Source organism: Chlorocebus sabaeus, chromosome 6 (assembly GCF_047675955.1).
Source record: "Chlorocebus sabaeus isolate Y175 chromosome 6, mChlSab1.0.hap1, whole genome shotgun sequence".
NCBI classification, from domain to species: Eukaryota; Metazoa; Chordata; class Mammalia; order Primates; family Cercopithecidae; genus Chlorocebus; species Chlorocebus sabaeus.
Genome location: NC_132909.1, coordinates 22354908 through 22374543, shown reverse-complemented (window position 1 = coordinate 22374543; position 19636 = coordinate 22354908). Strand labels below are relative to the sequence as shown.

At 42.1% G+C, this 19636-nt stretch overlaps 1 protein-coding gene across 5 annotated transcripts in view; it reads right to left on the bottom strand.

Annotated features, from left to right (window-relative positions):
- Nucleotides 1–19632, bottom strand: part of ZNF529 (zinc finger protein 529) — a 33094-nt gene extending 13462 nt beyond the window's left edge. For 2 of the 5 annotated variants that reach the window (XM_073016599.1, XM_007996553.3), the window contains exons 1-4: nt 19388–19487; nt 18599–18658; nt 1828–1921; nt 708–834 (exon numbers count right to left, since the gene is read on the bottom strand). In XM_073016599.1, the coding sequence (XP_072872700.1) occupies nt 708–834; nt 1828–1921; nt 18599–18612 (235 nt within the window). In that variant the 5' untranslated portion in view covers nt 18613–18658; nt 19388–19487. The other 3 variants (XM_037991276.2, XM_007996555.3, XM_007996554.3) reach the window with 3 other exon arrangements.
- Between the last annotated feature and the right edge of the window lie 4 nt (nt 19633–19636).

Below are 19636 nucleotides of genomic sequence, written 5' to 3'. Positions count from 1 at the left end.
TCCCTAAGATGTCTCATTATGTATATGCAGATATTCCAAAATCTGAAAAAAATCCCAAATCCAAAACACTCTCATCCCAAGTATTTTGGATAAGGGATACACAACCTGTAATGTCTCAACGATATGCTATATGTGTTCCATAAGTCAAATCCAGCTCCTTGGTATCAAGGAAGGTAGAAATTATATGAAGGGCCTGACAAGGTAAGAATATCATGAAGAATGTTAAAGACTAATAGAGATGTCATTTGCAACACAACAACACTGAAAGCATGCCTTTGGAATCAGAAGTTCACCTAGTTTCTTAAAACATAGCCTTGAGGCCGTCGCAGTGGCTCATGCCTGTAATCCCAGCACTTTGGGAGGCTGAGGCAGGTGAATTACGAGGTCAGGAGTTCAAGACCAGCCTGGCCAGTGTGGTGAAACCCTGTCTCTACTAAAAATACAAAAACTTAGCTGGGTGTAGTGGCGGACGCCTGTAATCCCAGCTACTCGGGAGGCTGAGGCAGGAGAATTGCTTGAACCTGGGAGGCAGAGGTTGCAGTGAGCCAAGATCGTGCCACTGCACTCCAGCCTGGGTGACAAAGTGAGACTCCATCTCAAAAACAAAACAAAACAAAATGAAAAACAAAATATAGCCTTGAGTTCACTGAATATCAGCTGATAGTCTAGAGAGTATATTCTAAGTTATTGGAGGCAGACAAATTTACCCAGTGAGAGTAAGTTGCTGTAGTTCTCCATCATCACATCCCAGTACAAGTTCCTCTGAGCAGAATTCAGATATTCCCATTCCTCCTGAGAGAAGTTGATGACCACATCCCTGAGTGTCACCAGTTCCTGAAACAACAAACCCGTACATTACAGGTAAAATTTAAGGAAATATTTTTGAGAAAAAGGTAAGATGAATTGCCTTATTGCAAGGGGATTGGACAGTAAACAAGGAGGCCAGGAGAAGACTGTGACATGGGAAGTAAGGAAATTAGTGCTTCCAAACCAGACTATCATCTTTAAAGACTCCCTTTGATCCACTGAAATCTTTCTGCATACTTATGGGATCTCTTATTTAGCCAACCATGTCTGGAAATTAATAACCAGTTTACAAATTAAAAGAAGTACTATATACAAGCACATTTCATGCTATGTGCCTGCCTCATGAATCATCAATAAATGTAAGTTTCTATACCCTCATTTCCCTGTACAGGAGAAAAATATCTAACTTTGAAAATGGGGTGTGAACAAAATTAAAGATTTCTTGTAGCTCCAAGTTCATTACTATGTGACATATTATGTCACATTATATAATACGATTTATTACTTCTAGCAACAAAGTTTTTAGTAAGTGTTTTTTAGTGGTTACAGAGTAGTTTTCTTGCTAAAAATATAACAGCCTTAATTCCACTCCAATGTTTAGGTTAGACAAGGTCTTCTCCAATTCTGTGCCTACAATCATCATCATTTTATATGACCTGAGGCCATTCAACATCAAATCCAATCTACCTGGAAACTCAAGTCTGTGGAGAAGGTCAGAGTATGCCCAATTATCAAACAGATCCATCTGCTTTTTCCCTGTCCAAGAATATGACAAGGAAAAGCACAGGGATTCCATTTCTGCTTTATATCTGCTCTTGACAAAGGGCTGAACACACAGGAGTGGTGAGCATTCTTTGGAGAATAGAGAGGCACACAGGAGGGACACTATGCTGTTAGACTCCAGCCCTTACTAGAAAGCGAAAAAGTACGGGGTTGTGGTGCAGGTTCTTTGACAGAGGTGTGTGGTAGGAAGAATCAGAAAAAAGAAATATCACAAAGAAAAGAGAAATAGTAACTTACATGGTCCATGGTTAGAACTGTGAAGAACTGGTCAGGGAATTCCACTTCTGGCATGACAGCATGAGGAGCTCCATGGACACGATCCCCAATGAAACTGTAAAAATTATTTTTCAAAAAAGAACCACAGTTTAAAGTCTCTGGAAATGGTGCTAGGAATGTACGGCAAATGAAGAAACATTAGTTTACGAAAATCTCCAAAAACATGTTAAGAACTCTGAGAGTCTGGACTATGTGAACCAAACCTGAGCCCTCCATTATCCATTCTGTCTCGGTGAGAAAGACTCCACTCCAGCTAGGACAGCCAAGGGCATGGGGCTTCTTCGCCACTTCTCAACCCTTGCCCCAGTCAGAGAGCTATCTTCCTAGGTGGGGTAAGACATCATCACTTTTCACTCTGCCCCAGTTACCTACCTGTTGCACAGCTGAAGAATGAAGACTCCCTTCCTCTGCCTCGCCCCAAAACATGAAATGTAGGTTTTAACTTGGATGTGGTACTGCTGAGCACACTGAGGTTCCAATTGCTGTGCCCTGGCTCCTGGGGCAGGTGTTCCATGCCCAAACAGGCAAGCCAGGGACACCTGGCTGCTGCCCCATCTGCCATCTACCAAGCACTCAGCTCCTAAAGCAGGGGAATCACTCAGAGAGATGCATGCCATTGTCCATACCTCCAGCACTAGAACAGTGGCTCTGTGATTTTGTTCAGGGGGAGAAGTAGGCCATAGAACAGAGAGTTCTGTATTGCTCCTCAAAGGAACTGAATTGACTTGCAACAGAATGTGAAGAAATTTAAACCAAAGGGCAATGTCAAAAACTGAAAATTTTGGTGAAGGGCAGTTGGGAGGAGGTTGATAGATTAGAGATGTATGTTATATATAGGGTGGTTTGTTTGCCAGACAGAAACTGAGAGACCACCTGGGGAGAGACATTCTATTGTGAGAACAAATCTCAAACACTGACCTCAAGAAAGCCCCAGTTTGATTACATTAGCCCCTGAAGCAATGTATACTCTAGGGCACTTATGAAAGCAATACTGCCGTAAGTTGCAATTGGTGGTGCTAACAGCTGGGAGTGGTCAGGGAGATGCTCAAAGACAGCCCTGTCAAAACCACTATCATCTAATGCTGTCTGTAAAAGTAGGCAAGGCGTACTCCCAATGAGCAACATCAGAGATTTTACACCATGGTGAGAATAGACTTCACTAAAACAATCCAGAGTCCATTCTCATGCTACTATAAGGATACACCCAAGACTAGGTAATTTACAAAGGAAAGAGGCTTAATTGACTCAGTTCTGTATGGCTGGGGAGGCCTCAGGAAACTTACAATCATGGCAGAAGGCACCTCTTCACAGGGTGGTAGGAGACAGAATGAGAGCCGAGCTGAGGGGGAAGCCCCTTATAAAACCATTCAATCTTATGAGAACTCACTATCACAAGAACAGTATGGGGGAAACCACCCCCATGATTCAATCATTTCCTCCTGGTCCTGTTCTTGACATGTGGGGATTATTACAATTCAAGATGAGTTTCGGATGGAGATACAGAGCCAAACCATATCACCGTCACTAAGCAAGTAAATAAGCAAGTACCAATAACAAGCCCTGAGGCAGACGGTGTGGACAAAAGTACTGGAGTTCCAACAACTGTCTATAAAATCCACTTTCCACAAACAAGAGACAGGCAAAGAAACAGGAAAGTATGATTCACACACTGGAAAAGAAGCCCACAACAGAAACTGCTTGTGAGAGCAACCAGATTTAACAAGCAAAGACTTCAAATTATAAACAGACAAAGACTTCAAATTATAAACAGGCAAAGACTCCAAATTATACATTATAATATATATTCAAACAGACAAAGGAAACCATAGTTAAAGAAGTAAATGTAGGTATGATAATAATGTTGCATCAAAAGGAGAATATCAACAAAGAGATACAAATTATTAATAATAAACATGGAAATTCTGAAGTTACAAAGTATAATAACTGAAATGAAATTTTCACTAGAAGGACTCAACAGTAGATATGAACTGGCAGAAGTATTAGCAAAGTTGAAGACAGATTAATAGCAATGGTGTAATCTGATGAACAGAGAGAAAACAAGACAAATTACATCTCAGAGAAATGTGGGACCCCATTAAGCACACTGCTATAAACAGGAGTACCAGAAGAGAGATGAGAGAGAGAAAAAAAAGGCATTTAAAATTTACAAAGCAATAATGAATTTTAAATTCCCAAATTTATTGAAAAACATTAAACTGCACATCCAGGAAGCTCAACAAACACCAAGCAGGATAAATGCATAGAGATCCAAACATAGATGCATCATTATAAAAGCACTGAAATCCAAAGAAAGAAATGGAGAAAATCTTGAAAGCAGTAAAAGGAAACTGCAGACTAGAAGTGAAACTAATACAGAAGTATTAACTGCTGATCTCTCATCAGAAAAAAATGAAGGCCAGAAGGCAGTGGGATGATACATACAAAGTACTCACATACACAAAATCCTTCAACCCAGAATCCTAAATCCATCAACATGCAAAAAAATAAAGTGACCCCCCCACCTCACACCACTTACAAAAATTAACTCAAAATGGATTAAAGACTTAAATATAAGGCCTGAAACTCTAAAAATCCTAGAAGAAAACATAGTGAAGTTCTTGACATTGGTCTTGCAATGATTTTTTAAAATATAACACCAAGGCTGAGGCAGGAGAATGGCGTAAACCTGGGAGGCGGAGCTTGCAGTGAGCTGAGATCCGGCCACTGCACTCCAGCCTGGGCGACACAGCAAGACTCTGTCTCAAAAAAAAATATATATATATATAACACCAAAAGCACCCCGAAACAAAAGCAAAAACAAAGAAATCAAATCAAATTAAAAAGCTTCTATAAAATAAAGGAAACAATTTAAAAAGTGAAATGACATTCTACAGAGTGGGAGAAAATATGTGCAAATTATATATCTGACAAGGGGTTAATATCTAAATATATAAGAAATTCATTCAACTCAATAGCAAAAAAAAAAAAAAAAAAAAATCCAACTAAAAAATGAGCAAAGAACCTGAGAGGCATTTTTCCAAAGAAGATATACAAATAGTCAACGGGTATATAAAAAGGTGCTCAATATCACTAAACATCAGGGAAATGCAAATCAAACCACAATGAAATATCACCTCACACCTAACAGGACTGCTATTATCAAAAAGACAAGAAAGAAAAAAAATGTTGATAAGGATATGGAAAAAAGGGAAGCCTTGTACACTGTTGGGGATGTAAACTGGTATCGTCCTTCTGAAAAAGAGTATGGAGGTTCCTCAAAAACTTAAAAATAGGACATTCATACAATCCAGCAATCCTGCTTCTGGCTATACGGCCAAAAGAAATGAAGTCAGTAACTTTTTTCCACCTGCACCGAGACGGAGTCTTGCTCTTTCGCCCATGGTGGAGTGCACTGCTGCAATCTCGGTTCATTGCAACCTCTGCCTCTCGGGTTCTAGCAATTCTCCCGTCTCAACCTCCTGAGTGGCTGGGATTACAGGTGTGTGGCACCATGCCCGGCTAAATTTTGTATTTTTAGTAGAGATGGGGTTTCACCATATTGGTCAGGCTGGTCTCGAACTCCTGAGCTCGTGATCCACCTACCTCAGCCTCCCAAAGTGCTGGAATTACAGGTGTGAGCCATCATGCATGGTCAAAGTCAGTAACTTGAAGACATATTTGCAGTCCTTGTTCATGGCAGCATTATTCACAATAACCAAGGTATGGAAACCTAAGTGTCCATCAATGGGTGGACAGATAAAGTGTGCTTGTATGTGCGCGTATACACATAAGTATGTGTCAATTATGTATCAGTAAAACAAAGGGGGGTGGTTATCCTTATGTAGCAAACCTATATTTCAAAACTTAAGACCATTTCAAAACTTAAGATGAAAGGACATTTCCAGATAAAAACTGAATTTACTGCTAGCTGACTGACCTTAAAAAGTACTCAAGGAAGTTCTTTAGGCTGGTGATCCCAGGCAGTAATACAAATCCATACAAAAAAACAAAGAGAAACGGCCAGGCGTGGTGGCTCACACCTGTAATCCCAGCACTTTGAGAGGCTGAGGTGGGAGGATCACCTGAGGTTGTGAGTTAGAGACCAGCCTGATCAACATGGAAAAACCTGGTCTTTACTAAAAATAAAAAATTGGCCAGGTGTGGTGACACATGCCTGTAATCCCATTTACTTGGGAGGCTGAGGCAGGGGAATCACTTGAACCCAGGAGGCAGAGGTTAAGGTGAGCCAAGATGGCGCCATGGCACTCCAGCCTGGGCAACAAGAGCGAAACTCTGTCTCAAAAAACAAAAAAAGGAGAAGCAAGGTAATTTTATGTAATTGTAAATGACAGTATGCATATATATCCCTTCTCCTCTTAACTGATAGACAAATTTTATGAAACAATGTGTATATTATGTATTATTGGGCCCATAACATACAGAAATGTAATATATTTGCTAATAATAACACAAAGGCGGCAGGGGAAAGCAAAGTTGTACTGGGCTAAGGAAATGAATCCAGATGGTAACTCCAATCCGGATTATCTGGACCTCATGAGGAGAACCCAAAGTGAGAAATCAGACTGACAAAATAAAAATTATAAATGTATAAAAGTTCTCCTTTCTTCTCATTTTTTAAAATAACATGGATTTATTTAACGTAAAAATTACGATTGGTTGAGTTTGAAACATCTGTAGATGTAATGTGAAGACCAATATTACTACAAAAGATGAGAGGAAATAGAGTTATATAGGAGCAACATTTCTCTATCTCACTTGAATTAAGCCAATATAAATCAGAAGCTGTTTCTGAAGTAAGATATTTGCCAGAACAAATCTCGAAGCAGCAAAGTGTTCAGGGTGCTGCTCGGCTTCTCTTAACTAGAGTAAAATGTGAGAAGAAACAATACAAAGGTGGGATTTATAACACGGAAGCAAAACAGAGAGATTTGAAAATTCTCAGCCTGAGCATGTAAATCAAAAGGTATTTAGGAAAGTAAACCAAGGGTGTGACCAAGTGACTTTTTGATAAGAGTGTGGCTAGAAAGAAGCCAGGTGCTTTTCATCACAACAGGAGAATGAATCCAGTCGCACTTCAGAGAGCTTCAAGGCTGCTCCTCCCATCACAGGCCCAGCGTGCGAGGGCCTTGAAGGCAGGATGGTTTCAAGGGAAGGGTCTAGAGCACTCATGGGGCTTGCTGCCCGGGGCTGCCTCAAGTCTCTGCCCCTCCCATTCCAGCACAGTGCTCCTTGGCTGCCCTAGTTGTGGCTCCAGTGGGCCCAGGGGCAGTTTAGTCCTGGCTCTGGAGGGCAAAGTGGTGAACCTCAGCATCCACATGCTGCTGATTTTGCAAGTGTGCAGAGTGCACAAGATGTAGAAGCACGGCATCCTTCAAAGATTTTTTTTTTTTTTTTTTTTTTTTTTTTTTTTGAGACGGAGTCTCGCTCTGTCGCCCAGGCTGGAGTGCAGTGGCCGGATCTCAGCTCACTGCAAGCTCCACCTCCCGGGTTTACGCCATTCTCCTGCCTCAGCTTCCGGAGTAGCTGGGACTACAGGCGCCCGCCACCTCCCCCGGCTAGTTTTTTTTTTTGTATTTTTTAGTAGAGACGGGGTTTCACCATGTTAGCCAGGATGGTCTCGATCTCCTGACCTCGTGATCCACCCGTCTCGGCCTCCCAAAGTGCTGGGATTACAGGCTTGAGCCACCGTGCCCGGCCTTTTTTTTTTTTTTTTGAGACAGAGTCTCACTCTGTCGCCCAAGCTGGAGTGCAGTGGTGCAGTGGTGCGATCTGAGCTCACTGCAACCTCCGCCTCCTGGGCTCAAGCAATTCTCTTGCCTCAGCCTCCTGAATACCTGGGATTACAGGCGTGCCATGCCTTGGAGAGCCCCAGGGCCTAGACAGAGACCCACTACAGACGCAGAGCCACTGCAGACAGTCCTCCCTAGGGCAATGTTCAGTGGAGTCATAGAGGCTGTGCCACTCCCCAAACCCTAGACCTGTAGAGCCAGCAGAAATCAACATGGGCCTGGGAGAGCCAGTGGCACCTGACTCCAACCCATGAGAGCTGCAGTATGAACTGTGCACACCAAAGCCACGGTGGCAGGGTCCCTTCGGGCCTTTGGGGTCCAACCCCCATCCCAGTGTGTCTGGAACATGCGCCAAGGAGTCAAAGATGATTATTCTCCAGGCTTAAGGTTTACTGTTATTTGCCCTGTTCAGTTTTGGACCTACTTGGGACCAGTGACCCATACTTTCTTATCTGTTTTGGAATAAAATCATCTGTCCTGGCCGGGCGTGGTGGCTCACGCCTGTAATCCCAGCACTCTGGGAGGCCGAGACAGGCGATCACCCGAGGTCAGGAGTTCAAGACCAGCCTGACCAACATGGAGAAATCCTGTCTCTACTAAAAATACAAAAAAATTAGCCAGGAATGATTTACGCATGCCTGTAATCCCAGCTACTTGGGAGGCTGAGGTAGGAGAATTGCTTGAACCCGGGAGGCGGAGGTGGCGGTGAGCCGAGACTGCACCACTGCACTCCAGCCTGGGCAAAAAGAGTGAAACTCTGTCTCAAAAAAAAAAAAAGGGAAAAAAAAAGAAATGCCTATCTTACGCATCACTGAATTTTGGAAGCACGGAACTAGTTTGGTGTCACAGGTACGCAACTAGAGAGCAATTTGCCTCAGGATGAATCACCACATGATTTAGATATCAAGATGAGACTGCCCTTTAAGTTGACTTTAAAGTTTATGCTGAAATGAGTTTTAATACTTCGGGGGCTATTGGAATGAAATGAATGTATTTTGTATGTGAGAAAGACATGAATATAGGGGGAGGGGGTCCAGGGGCAGAATGTAACATGTCCTCTCCAAAATTCAGATGTTGCCAATGTGATAGTATTAGAAGGTGGAGCCTTTAAGAGGTGATAAGGGCTCCTCCCTTTGTGAATGGGATTACAGCCTTCATAAAAGAGGCTCAATGCAGACTTCCTTGTCCTTCTCCCTTTTGCATGTGAGGACACACGTCCTTTCTGGAGGATGCAGCATCAAGGCACCCTTGGAAGAAGACAGTTGAACCTGATGATGCCTTAATCTCGGACTTGATAACCTCCAGAACTGTGATACATTTCTGTTCTTTATACATCAGGTATTTTCTTATAGCAGCACAAACAGACTAAGAAAGTTGTCTGTGGGTGACTCAGCTGCAAAGCTGCAAGGAGATTGAGAGTAAGATGACAGAAACAACAGTCAAGCCGAGAACCAAATCAGGAACACAATCCCGTTTAAAATTACCACTAAAAGAATAACATACCTAAGAATACAGCTAACCAGGGAGGTGAAAGATCTCTACAATAAGAACCACAAAATACTGCTCAAAGAAATCAGATGACACAAATGGAAAAACATGGTAGGAAGACACAGTATCATTAAAATGGTGATACTGCCCAGGGCAATTTATAGATTCAATGCTATTCCTATCAAACTACCAAGGACATTCTTCACAGAACTAGAAAAAGCTATTTAAAAATTCACATGGAACCAAAAAAGGGCTTGAATAGCCAACGCAATCCTAAGCAAAAAGAACAATGCTGGTTGTATCACATTACCTGACTTCAAGCTATACTACAAGGCTACAGTAACCAAAACGCAATGGTCTTGGTACAAAAACGGACACACAGACCAATGGAATAGAATAGAGGACCTAGAAAGAAAGTGACGCACCTACAACCAAGTGATTCTTTGACAAAGTCAACAAAAATAAGCAATGAGGAAAGGACTCCCTATTCAATAAACGGTGCTGGAATGACTGGCATATGCAGAAGAATGAAAGTGGACCTGTACCTTTCAACATATACAAAAATTAACTCACATTTGATGAAAGCCTTAAATGTGAGAACTAAAACTAAAAATCCTAGAAGAAAACCTAGGAAATACCCTTGTAAACATCAGCCTTGGCAAATAATTTATGACTAATTCCTCAAAAGCAACTGAAACAAAACAAAAATTGGCAAGTGAGACCTAACTAAAGAGCTTCCGCTCAGCAAAAGGAATTATCAACAGAGTAAACAACACCCTACAGAATGGGAGAAAATATTCACAAACTATGCATTTAACAAAGGTCTAATATCCAGAATCTACAAGGAATTTAAACAATTCAACAAGCAGAGAACAACCTCACTCAAAGTGGGTAAAGGATATGAACAGACCCTTCTCAAAAGACATACAAGCAGCCAACAAACACACTTTTTAAAATGCCCCACACCACTAACCATCAAAGAAATGCAAATCAAAACCACAATGAGTTAGCCATCTCATATCAGTCAGAATGGTTGTTAAAAAGTCAAAATGAACAGATGTTGGTGAGGTTGCGGAGAAAATGGAATGCTTATACACTGTTCGTGGGAGTGTAAATTAGTTTAGCCACTGTGGGATGCAGTTTGGAGATTTCTCAAATAACTAAAAACAGAACAACCATTTGACTTAGCAATCCCATTACTGGGTACATACCCAAAAGAAAATAAATCATTTTACCAAAAAGACACATGCACTCATGTTCATCACAGCACTATTCACAATAGCAAATACACAGAATCAACCTAGGTGCCCTCAACAGTGGCTTGGATAAATAAAATGTGGTATACATATGTCATGGAATACTATACATAAAAGAGAACAAAATCATATCCTTTGAAGCAACATGGGTGCAGCTGGAGGCCATTATTCTAAAAGCATTAATGCAGAAAAAGAAAATAAAATACTGCATGTTCTCACTGCTAAGTGGGAGCTAAACACTGGGTACAGAAAGACATAAATATGGGAACAATACGACTACTAGAGACGGGAGGAAGGGAGAGAAACAAGAGTTGAAAAACTATTAGGTACTATGTTCACTACCTGGAAGACAAGATCAATTGTACCCCAAATCTCAGCATCATACAATATACTCATGTAACAAACCTGCAAATGTACCCCTGAATCGAAAATAAAGGTTGAAAAAAGAAACTAAAAACAAAAATGAAGGAGAAACTAAAACATACCCAAGTAAATAAAAACTGACAAACCTCATTTGAAGACATGCCATAATAGAAAAGCTAAGGGGGCCCTGCAAGTTGGAATAAAAAGACAGCAGAAAGTAACTCAAAGCCACGTACAAAAATGAAGAACAGGCCGGGCGTGGTGGCTCACGCCTGTAATCCCAGCACTTTGGGAGGCCAAGGTGGGCGAATCACAAAGTCAGTAGTTCAAGACCAGCCTGGCCAACATGATGAAACCCTGTCTCTACTAAAAATAAAAAAAACTAGCTGGGCATGGTGGCACACGCCTATAATCCTAGCTACTCAGGAGGCTGATGTAGGAGAACTGCTTGACCCCGGAGGTGGAGGTTGCAGTGAGCCGAGATCGTACCACTGCACTCATGCCTGGGTGACAGAGTGAGACTCAGTCTCAAAAAAAAAAAAAAAAAAAAAAAAAAAAAGATAAGGGTAGCTAAATAGGCAAATACAAAAGTCTATTGCATCTTGGGCTTGTAGGTCCTTTTTATTTTCCCAATATGATTTAAAAGACTAATGAATGCATAAAACAGTCATTACAAACCAATGTTAAAGGGCACGCAATGTATAAAAATGTAATCTGGGACAAAACAACAGGAAAAGGAGCAGAACTGTATAGGAACAAGTTTTGGATATACTATTAAAGCTAAGGAGTGTGCAACAGTTTTGACTCAACAAGTCTGGAATTTTGTTTGTTTGAGACAGGATCTCACTCTTTTGCCCAGGCTGGAGTGCAGTAGTGTCTGGAATGTTTAAACCCTGCCTATTCCAAAGAAAGTTCTAGCCCTTGACTAACACCTAAAAGATAAATTCTGGCCCCCGGAATAGCCAGCTTTTATTAATTTTAATGTGATCCTTTCACTAGTGGTAAAACAACAACAACAACAACAACACTTTTCTGAGTTATGTGAGTCCATCTAGCAGTCAGTGAACCTGAAAGTGGTCTTGGAGTTCCCTGACCAAAGTCTATTAATTCAAACCAGTTATTTGTAAATGTAAAATATTCACTGTAATCTCCAGAACACATGCTAAGAAAACAATCAGCTTATATAAAAGAAATGACAAGGGAATTAAAATGGTACAGTACAATAAGTCAATTAAAAACAAAACGAGGCCAGGTGTAGTGGCTCATACCACCAATCCCAATACTTTTGGGAAGCTGAGGCAGGCAGATCACTTGAGCCCAGGAGTTCAGGACCAGCTTGGCCAACATGGTGAAACCCTGTCTCTACCAAAAACACAAAAAAATTAGCCAGGCATGGTGGTGCTTACCTGTGGTCCCGGCTGTTGTGGAGGTGGGGGTGAGGGGGTTGGGGGCTGGAGCTAGGGTGGGAGGATCACTTGAGCCCAGGAGGTTGAGGCTGCAGTGAGCTGTGATTGCACCACTGAACTCCTGCCTGGGTTATGGAGTGATACCTTGTGTCAAAAAACAAACAAAAAAAAGGGCCAGGCCTGGTGGCTCATGCCTGCAATCCCAGCACTTTGGGAGGCCAAGACAGATACATCACCTGAGGTCAGGAGTTCCAGACCGGCCTGGCCAATATGGTAAAATCCCATCTCTACTAAAAATACCAAAATTAGTCTGGTGTGGTGGCAGGCACCTGTAATCCCAGCTACTCGGGAGGCTGAGGCAGGAGAAGCACTTGAAGGAGGCGGAGGTTGTAGTGAGCCAAGATCACGCCACTGTATTACAGCCTGGGCAACAGAGCGAGACTCTGTCTCCAGAAAAAAAAAAAAAAAATTCATATGACATTGCAAGAGATTCAGAATAGCCAAAACAAAGCTGGAAGACTGGTATTTCCCAATTCAAAACTGACTATAAAACCACAGTAATCAAGACTGTGGGGCACTGAATATGGATAGATATATTGATCAATGGAATAGAACTGAGTGAAAATTTAAACCAGTGTAACTAGGGTCAAGTGATTTTTGACAAGGCTGCCAATCTAATGAAATCGAGGAAATAATAGTCTTTTCAACAAATGGTACCAGGAAAATTGAATATCCACATGCAAAAGAATGAAATTGCATAATTCCTTAACAACACATAAAAAAAAATAACTGAAAACAGATCAATGACCCAAATATAACAGCTAAAACTATAAAACTCAAAAGGAAATGTAGGGGTAAGTCATCATGAACTTGTATTTGGCAATGGATTCTTTTTTTTTTTTTTTTGAGATGGAGTCTCACTCTGTCACCCAGACTGGGGTGCAGTGGCGCCATCTCAGCTCACCGTAACCTCCATCTGCCAGGTTCAAGTGATTCTCCTGCCGCAGCCTCCCGAGTAGCTGGGATTACAGGTACCTGCCACCATGCCTGGCTAATTTGTTGTATTTTTAGTAGAAGACGGGGTTTCACCATGCGGGCCAGGCTGGTCTCAAACTCCTGACCTCAAGTGATCCACCCACCTCTGCCTCCCAAAGTGCTGGGATTACAGTCTGAGCCACCGCATCTGGCCTATATTTGGCAATGGAGTCTTAAATGATGATACCAAAAGCACAAGCAGCAAAAGAAAACGTTGATAAATTAGGATTTATCAAAACTAAAAGCTTTTGTGCATCAAAAAGTCATTATAGAAGAAATTGATAAGACCGCCTGCACAATGTAGAAAATATTTGCAAATCATATATCTCATAAGCATTTAACATCCAGAATACATAAAAACTCCTACAACTCAGCCCAACAAAAAGACCAACAGCCCAAGTTAAAAACTGGCAAAAGACTTCAGTAGACATTTCTTCATAAAAGATGAACAAATGACCAACAAGTACATGGAAAGATGCTCAAAATCATTAGACATCAGGAAAATAATAACAGAACCATGAGAATAACATCAGCAAGATGGCAGTTGAGGAAGCTTCAATTCCCTATTCTCTATTGAAACATTTAAAAAACAACTAGAGACTAGCTAAAATATCTTTGTAAGGGTCTGGAAATCACTCAAAGACTATAATTATCAAACAAATGCCCAATCAAGAGAAAGCCACTTCAAAATGGTAGTGACTTTGTTGATTATGTTACTTGTGCCCTTACTCCATCTCTAGTGTAGCCTGGAAGAAGCAGCCCAGTTCCCATTTCCCCCCTTCAGGCCAGAAGGAACAAAGCAGAGCTTATTTGGAACATGCTAATCTGTCTGTGGGCTCCTTGAGGTACTGAGGTACTGGTTTCTGTTTTGTCTGACTTTTTTTTTGAGACGGAGTCTCGCTCTGTCATCCAGGCTGGAGCGTAGTGGCGTGATCTCGGCTCACTGCAACCTCCTCCTCCTGGGTTCAAGCAACTCTCCTGCCTCACCCTCCTGTGCAGCTGGGATTATAGGCACCTGCCACCACGTCTGGCAAATTTTTGTATTTTTAATAGAGATGGGGTTTCACTATGTTGGCCAGGCTGGGCTCAAACTCCTGACCTCAAGTGATCCGTCTGCCTCGGCCTCCCAAAGTGCTGGGATTACAGGCGTGAGCCACTCTGACTTTTGAGTTTTGACATGTAAAAAGCTGCACAGCTCAGATCTCAGGCAGGTAAAAGCCACAAAGGACAGTGAGTACTGTGGTGCATCAAAGCTAAAACACTATTAAAACTAGAAATAAGTGTAGCAGCACTGCAGGATATAAGATCAATATGCAAAACTCAATGATATTTTAATTGCCTGGACACCTGTGGATACTTGGAGCAAACGATTACTGGTGGAAAAATGTAATGTAACATCAAGGGCCTAAAAAGTAAGGATGAGACCCTATGGAAATTAAGACATTTGAAAGCAGTTATGCATATTGGGGAAACTGGTAAAAGCACATACACAGGTGCAAGCACAGGCACACTACAGACCCAGGAAAAACATAAGACTTTAGACTTTCACCCTGAGATGATCCCAAGGCCCTAATTAGTGAAGATCTTCTCCAACAGTCTGCAAAAATTACGAGAAGTAGCAGTTTCTTCAAATGCCCAATTTTCAACAAAAGACTGCAAGGCATACAAAGACACAGGAAAACAGGGTCCGATCAAAGGAGCAAAATAAATTACCCTTGAAGAAACAAAAGCATTGGAGTAACTAGAAAAAGACTTTGTAAAAACTGTCTTAAATATGCTTATAGAGCTAAAGGAAAACTGAAAAAGAACGAAAAAGGAAATCAGGAAAATGACGTATCAACAAAGAGAAATAAATTATTATTATTCTTTTTTTTTTTTTTTTTTTTTTTTGAGACGGAGTCTCGCTCTGTCGCCCAGGCTGGAGTGCAATGGCCGGATCTCAGCTCACTGCAAGCTCCGCCTCCCGGGTTTACGCCATTCTCCTGCCTCAGCCTCCCGAGTAGCTGGGACTACAGGCACCCGCCACCTCGCCCGGCTAGCTTTTTGTATTTTTTAGTAGAGACGGGGTTTCACTGTGTTAGCCAGGATGGTCTTGATCTCCTGACCTCGTGATCCACCCGTCTCGGCCTCCCAAAGTGCTGGGATTACAGGCTTGAGCCACCGCGCCCGGCGAGAAATAAATTATTTTTTAAAAAACTGGATGGGTATGGTGGCTTATGCCCATAATCCCAGCACTTAGGGAGGCTGAGGCGGGCAGATAACATGAGGCCAGGAGTTCCAGACTAGCCTGGCCAACACAGCGAAACCCTGTCTCTACTGAAAAAAAAAAAAAAAAACCAGCTGGGTGTGGTGGTGCACAGCTGTAGTCCCAGCATCTCGGGAGGCTGAGGCATGAGAATTGCTTGAGCCTGGGAGGCAGAGGTTGCAGTGAGCCGAGATCACACAACTGCACTCCAGCCTGAGTGACAGGGCAAGACTCTGTTGCAATAAAAAAGAAGAAGAAGAATTGGTTTAGAGTGCTCAAACCCTGTATATTCCAAAGAAGAAACAGTCCTTGCCCAGCTCCTGGGAGATAATCTCTGAGCAGTTAGAGTATCCTGCCTGATAATAGAGTCTATGTATATCTGAGGTCTTAGCCATGCCAGATAGCTTTTGTAACAATGTGGTTTATGATAAATACCTGTACAAATCTGACTTCTGGATAGGCTTGACTAAGTAGCTAAGGTCAGTGCACAGAACCTGCATGCCCACATGACTGATCCTCAATAAAAACCCCTGACACGGGCCAGGGCAGTGGCTTACACCTATAATTCCAACACTTTGGGAGGCAGAGGCAGGTGGATCACTTCAGCCCAAGAGTTCAAGAGCAGCTTGGGCAACATGGCAAAACCCCATCTATACAAACAATGCAAAAATGAGTCAGGTGTCGTGGTGTGTGCCTGTAGTCCCAGCTACTCGGGAGGCTGAGGTGGGAGGATCCCTTGAGGCCGGGAAGTAGAGGCTGCGGTGAGGTGTGACCACACTACTGCATTTCAGCCTGGGCGGGAGAGCGAGACCCTATCTCAAAAAACAAACAAACAAAACAAAACAAAAAAAACCCCATGAGACCACAAGAAAACAAAGCAAAACAAAAAACCCTGGAAACCATGGCTTAGGAGAACTTCCTTGGTTGGCCATGCCTTACATCTGTATTCGCACATTGTTGCTGGGAGAATCAGGTGCTGCCCGTGCAACTGCACTGGAAGCTTGCATCTGGTTTCTCCCAATCTTTGCCCTATGCAACTTTTCCCTTTGCTGATTTTAATGTGCACCTTTTCATTGTAATGAGCAATAACCATGAGCATAACAGCTTTTCTAAGTTCTGTGAGTCCTTCTAGCAAATCACCGAACCTAAGACAGTCAAATTGCCTTAAGTTAATAGAACATTTGCAAATCTGGCTTTTAAAAAATTCATTTCAAGTGCCCATCAAAGTTAACTTTATATTTTCATTGTTCTTGATTTACAGAAAATGTATGCGGAATACTAAGAATCTTCACAAACCAGCTTTTTTCTTCCCTTGTAGATAAGGACTTAAAGTGCCAGGCCTTTATTACATTCTCTAGGGTTATGTCCATATTAATGTATCCAGGCTTCACAAAGACCCTAAAGCACTGATATAATTATTGTCTACATTCTATAATAAGAAACTGTAAAGTGGAAAAATGAGTAACTATTAACCCCTTTGAAATGAAGTGTGAACATATAACTGAATTTAAAATTTTTTTCTCTTTTCCTAAGCTAATTAACACAGGATTACATTTAATTTTAATTAATTTAAATTTAAATACAAAAGCAATATAAATGTTTTTCTATTAAACGCAACTTTATTGTGTTGGTAGGACTATAATTCACCTTAAACACTGAAAATTTAGCATCCAAATTGACACATGCAATAACAATAAAACATACACCAGATTTTGAAAACTTGGTATAAAGATATGAGTGTAAAGTACTTCAGTGTATTCATATCATTACATGTTGAAATAATATTTTGGATATATTGGTTTAAATAAAATACATTACCAGAGGCCGAGACGGGCGGATCACGAGGTCAGGAGATCGAGACCATCCTGGCTAACACGGTGAAACCCCGTCTCTACTAAAAAGTACAAAAACCTAGCCGGGCGAGGTGGTGGGCGCCTGTAGTCCCAGCTACTCGGGAGGCTGAGGCAGGAGAATGGCGTGAACCCAGGAGGCGGAGCTTGCGGTGAGCAGAGATCCGGCCACTGCACTCCAGCCTGGGTGACAGAGCCAGACTCCATCTCAAAAAAAAAAAAAAATAAATAAATAAATAAATAAATAAATAAAATAAAATACATTACCAAAATTAACTTCAGCTGTTTCTTTTCCTTTTTAAAATGTGTTTAAAGCTGGGCACAGTGGCTCACGCCAGTAATCCCAACACTTTGGGAGGCTGAGGTGGGTGGATCACCTGAGGTAAGGAGTTTGAGACCATTCTGGCCAACATGATGAAACCCCGTCTCTACTAAAAATACAAAAATTAGCCAGGCATGGTGGCGAGCGCCTGTAATCCCAGCTACTCGGGAGGCTGAGGCAGAAGAAACACTTGAACCTAGGAGGCAGAGGTTGCAGTGAGCTGAGATCGTACCATTGCACTCCAGCCTGGGCAACAAGAGTGAAATTCCATCTCAAAAAAAAAAAAAAAAAAAACCTGTCTAATGGAAATTTTTAAATTACCTAAGTGGCTTTATATTATATTAGTATTAGACTGTGCTGCTTTAGACTCAAACACCACTGTATCAGGCTGCCTCTCACCATCTACACCAATATGTTGTCTGAATCAGTCACACTGCCAAATCTCAAACAAGATTTGGCTGTCACCACTTAAATCCCCTCATGAATGTTCTGGAAAAACTCCCTGCCCTCCCTGCCCTTGTTGACATAGCCTTCTCTGCACAAAACTCCTATCATATTCCCACTCCTAGATGTCTCCAAAGCCAACTTTGTCACTTACTGATTAATAACTACCATCTCCTATCTTGCTTTGTTTGCAAATCAAGTCTATAAATAAGATCAAAGGTATCTAGTGTGCTACTCTACTTAATCACTCATCTCCTCCTTAACAAATTACATTCTAAAAAAATGTTTTAACTTCTCCCAGAGTTGTATTTCTATACCATAAGAATCCTTTGGAAAAAAAGAAGCACATGGGGGAATGGAATGATTTACCTAATGGGTATGTGAATATTCAATGAAAAGGAAATGGGCATTTGGAAAGTCACTGGAGGACAAGGGGACCCATCTCTACGGTCTTCTTGTTAATTGAGAAGGGAAGGCCAAGGGACAGGTAAATGAACAAAAAAATAAACTAACCTTGAGCTGGCCATTAGTACCAATGCTGTCTTCCACTTCAGAGGGCCTTCACTTGCAGAACTACATAACCAAGAGGGAGAAAGGACTCATGACATCCTGGACTGGTTAAATAAGAACACACTGTTCACCACCAGAAAAGCCCATCACACACAACAAACACATCCAGATCGAAGAGGGAAACTAGAATATTGTCGACTCCGCCCTGTATCCGAGAAAAAGGTACGACCAAGGCCTAGAGGTGTACTCTTTAAGTTCACAGCAGTTTCCAGGGGACACAGCTCAGGAAATACTGTAGTTCTTTAATGTATAAATGGCCTCCAAATTCATGCAAGGGGAGTTATCCCAGGAATGAATACTATACCTATGCCTTCCCCTTTCCCAGGAAACTTCATTTATCTATCGTATCTATTTATCTATCTATCATTTATCTATCTTCCACATATCTGTCTAATCTATCTGTTTATATGCGTCTGTGTGTGTGTGTGTAAGACCTCACGAAGAGATTACATCACAGACATCCCAGAGTCGGAAAAATGACGCTTTACCCAAAACAAACTCCCACAGGCTCATGGAAAAAAAAAAAGCCTCTATCCCGTTCATACTTATAGTTGGTCAGTCACAACAGTGCTGTCACACGATCACGTTACCATAGACCAGGGTCACACGATAGGCCCCGCCCCTACTCACCGAGCCCGATCAAAGAGCACCCACGGCACACACTAGGGTCTCGTCACACACACACATACATACACACACACACCACAATGACGCTATAACAAGCAACAGCACCAGCAACCATCGTCCGCAGCTCCCGCGTACAGAGGCCTGAGGCTCCCGGCTCCACGTGGACTGACCTCGCCTGGCAGGCAGCGCGGGGACACTTCGCCGCAAGCTCCTCCCGCAGCCTGGCCCGAGTCAGGCTTACCTCAATAACCAAAACACCGGAAAGAGATGCAAAGGTCACAGTTCATCCGCGGCCCTGGGGCCTGTGGGAAACGTAGTCCAACAACGAAAGCGCCCTGAAGCTGAAGCCGCGCC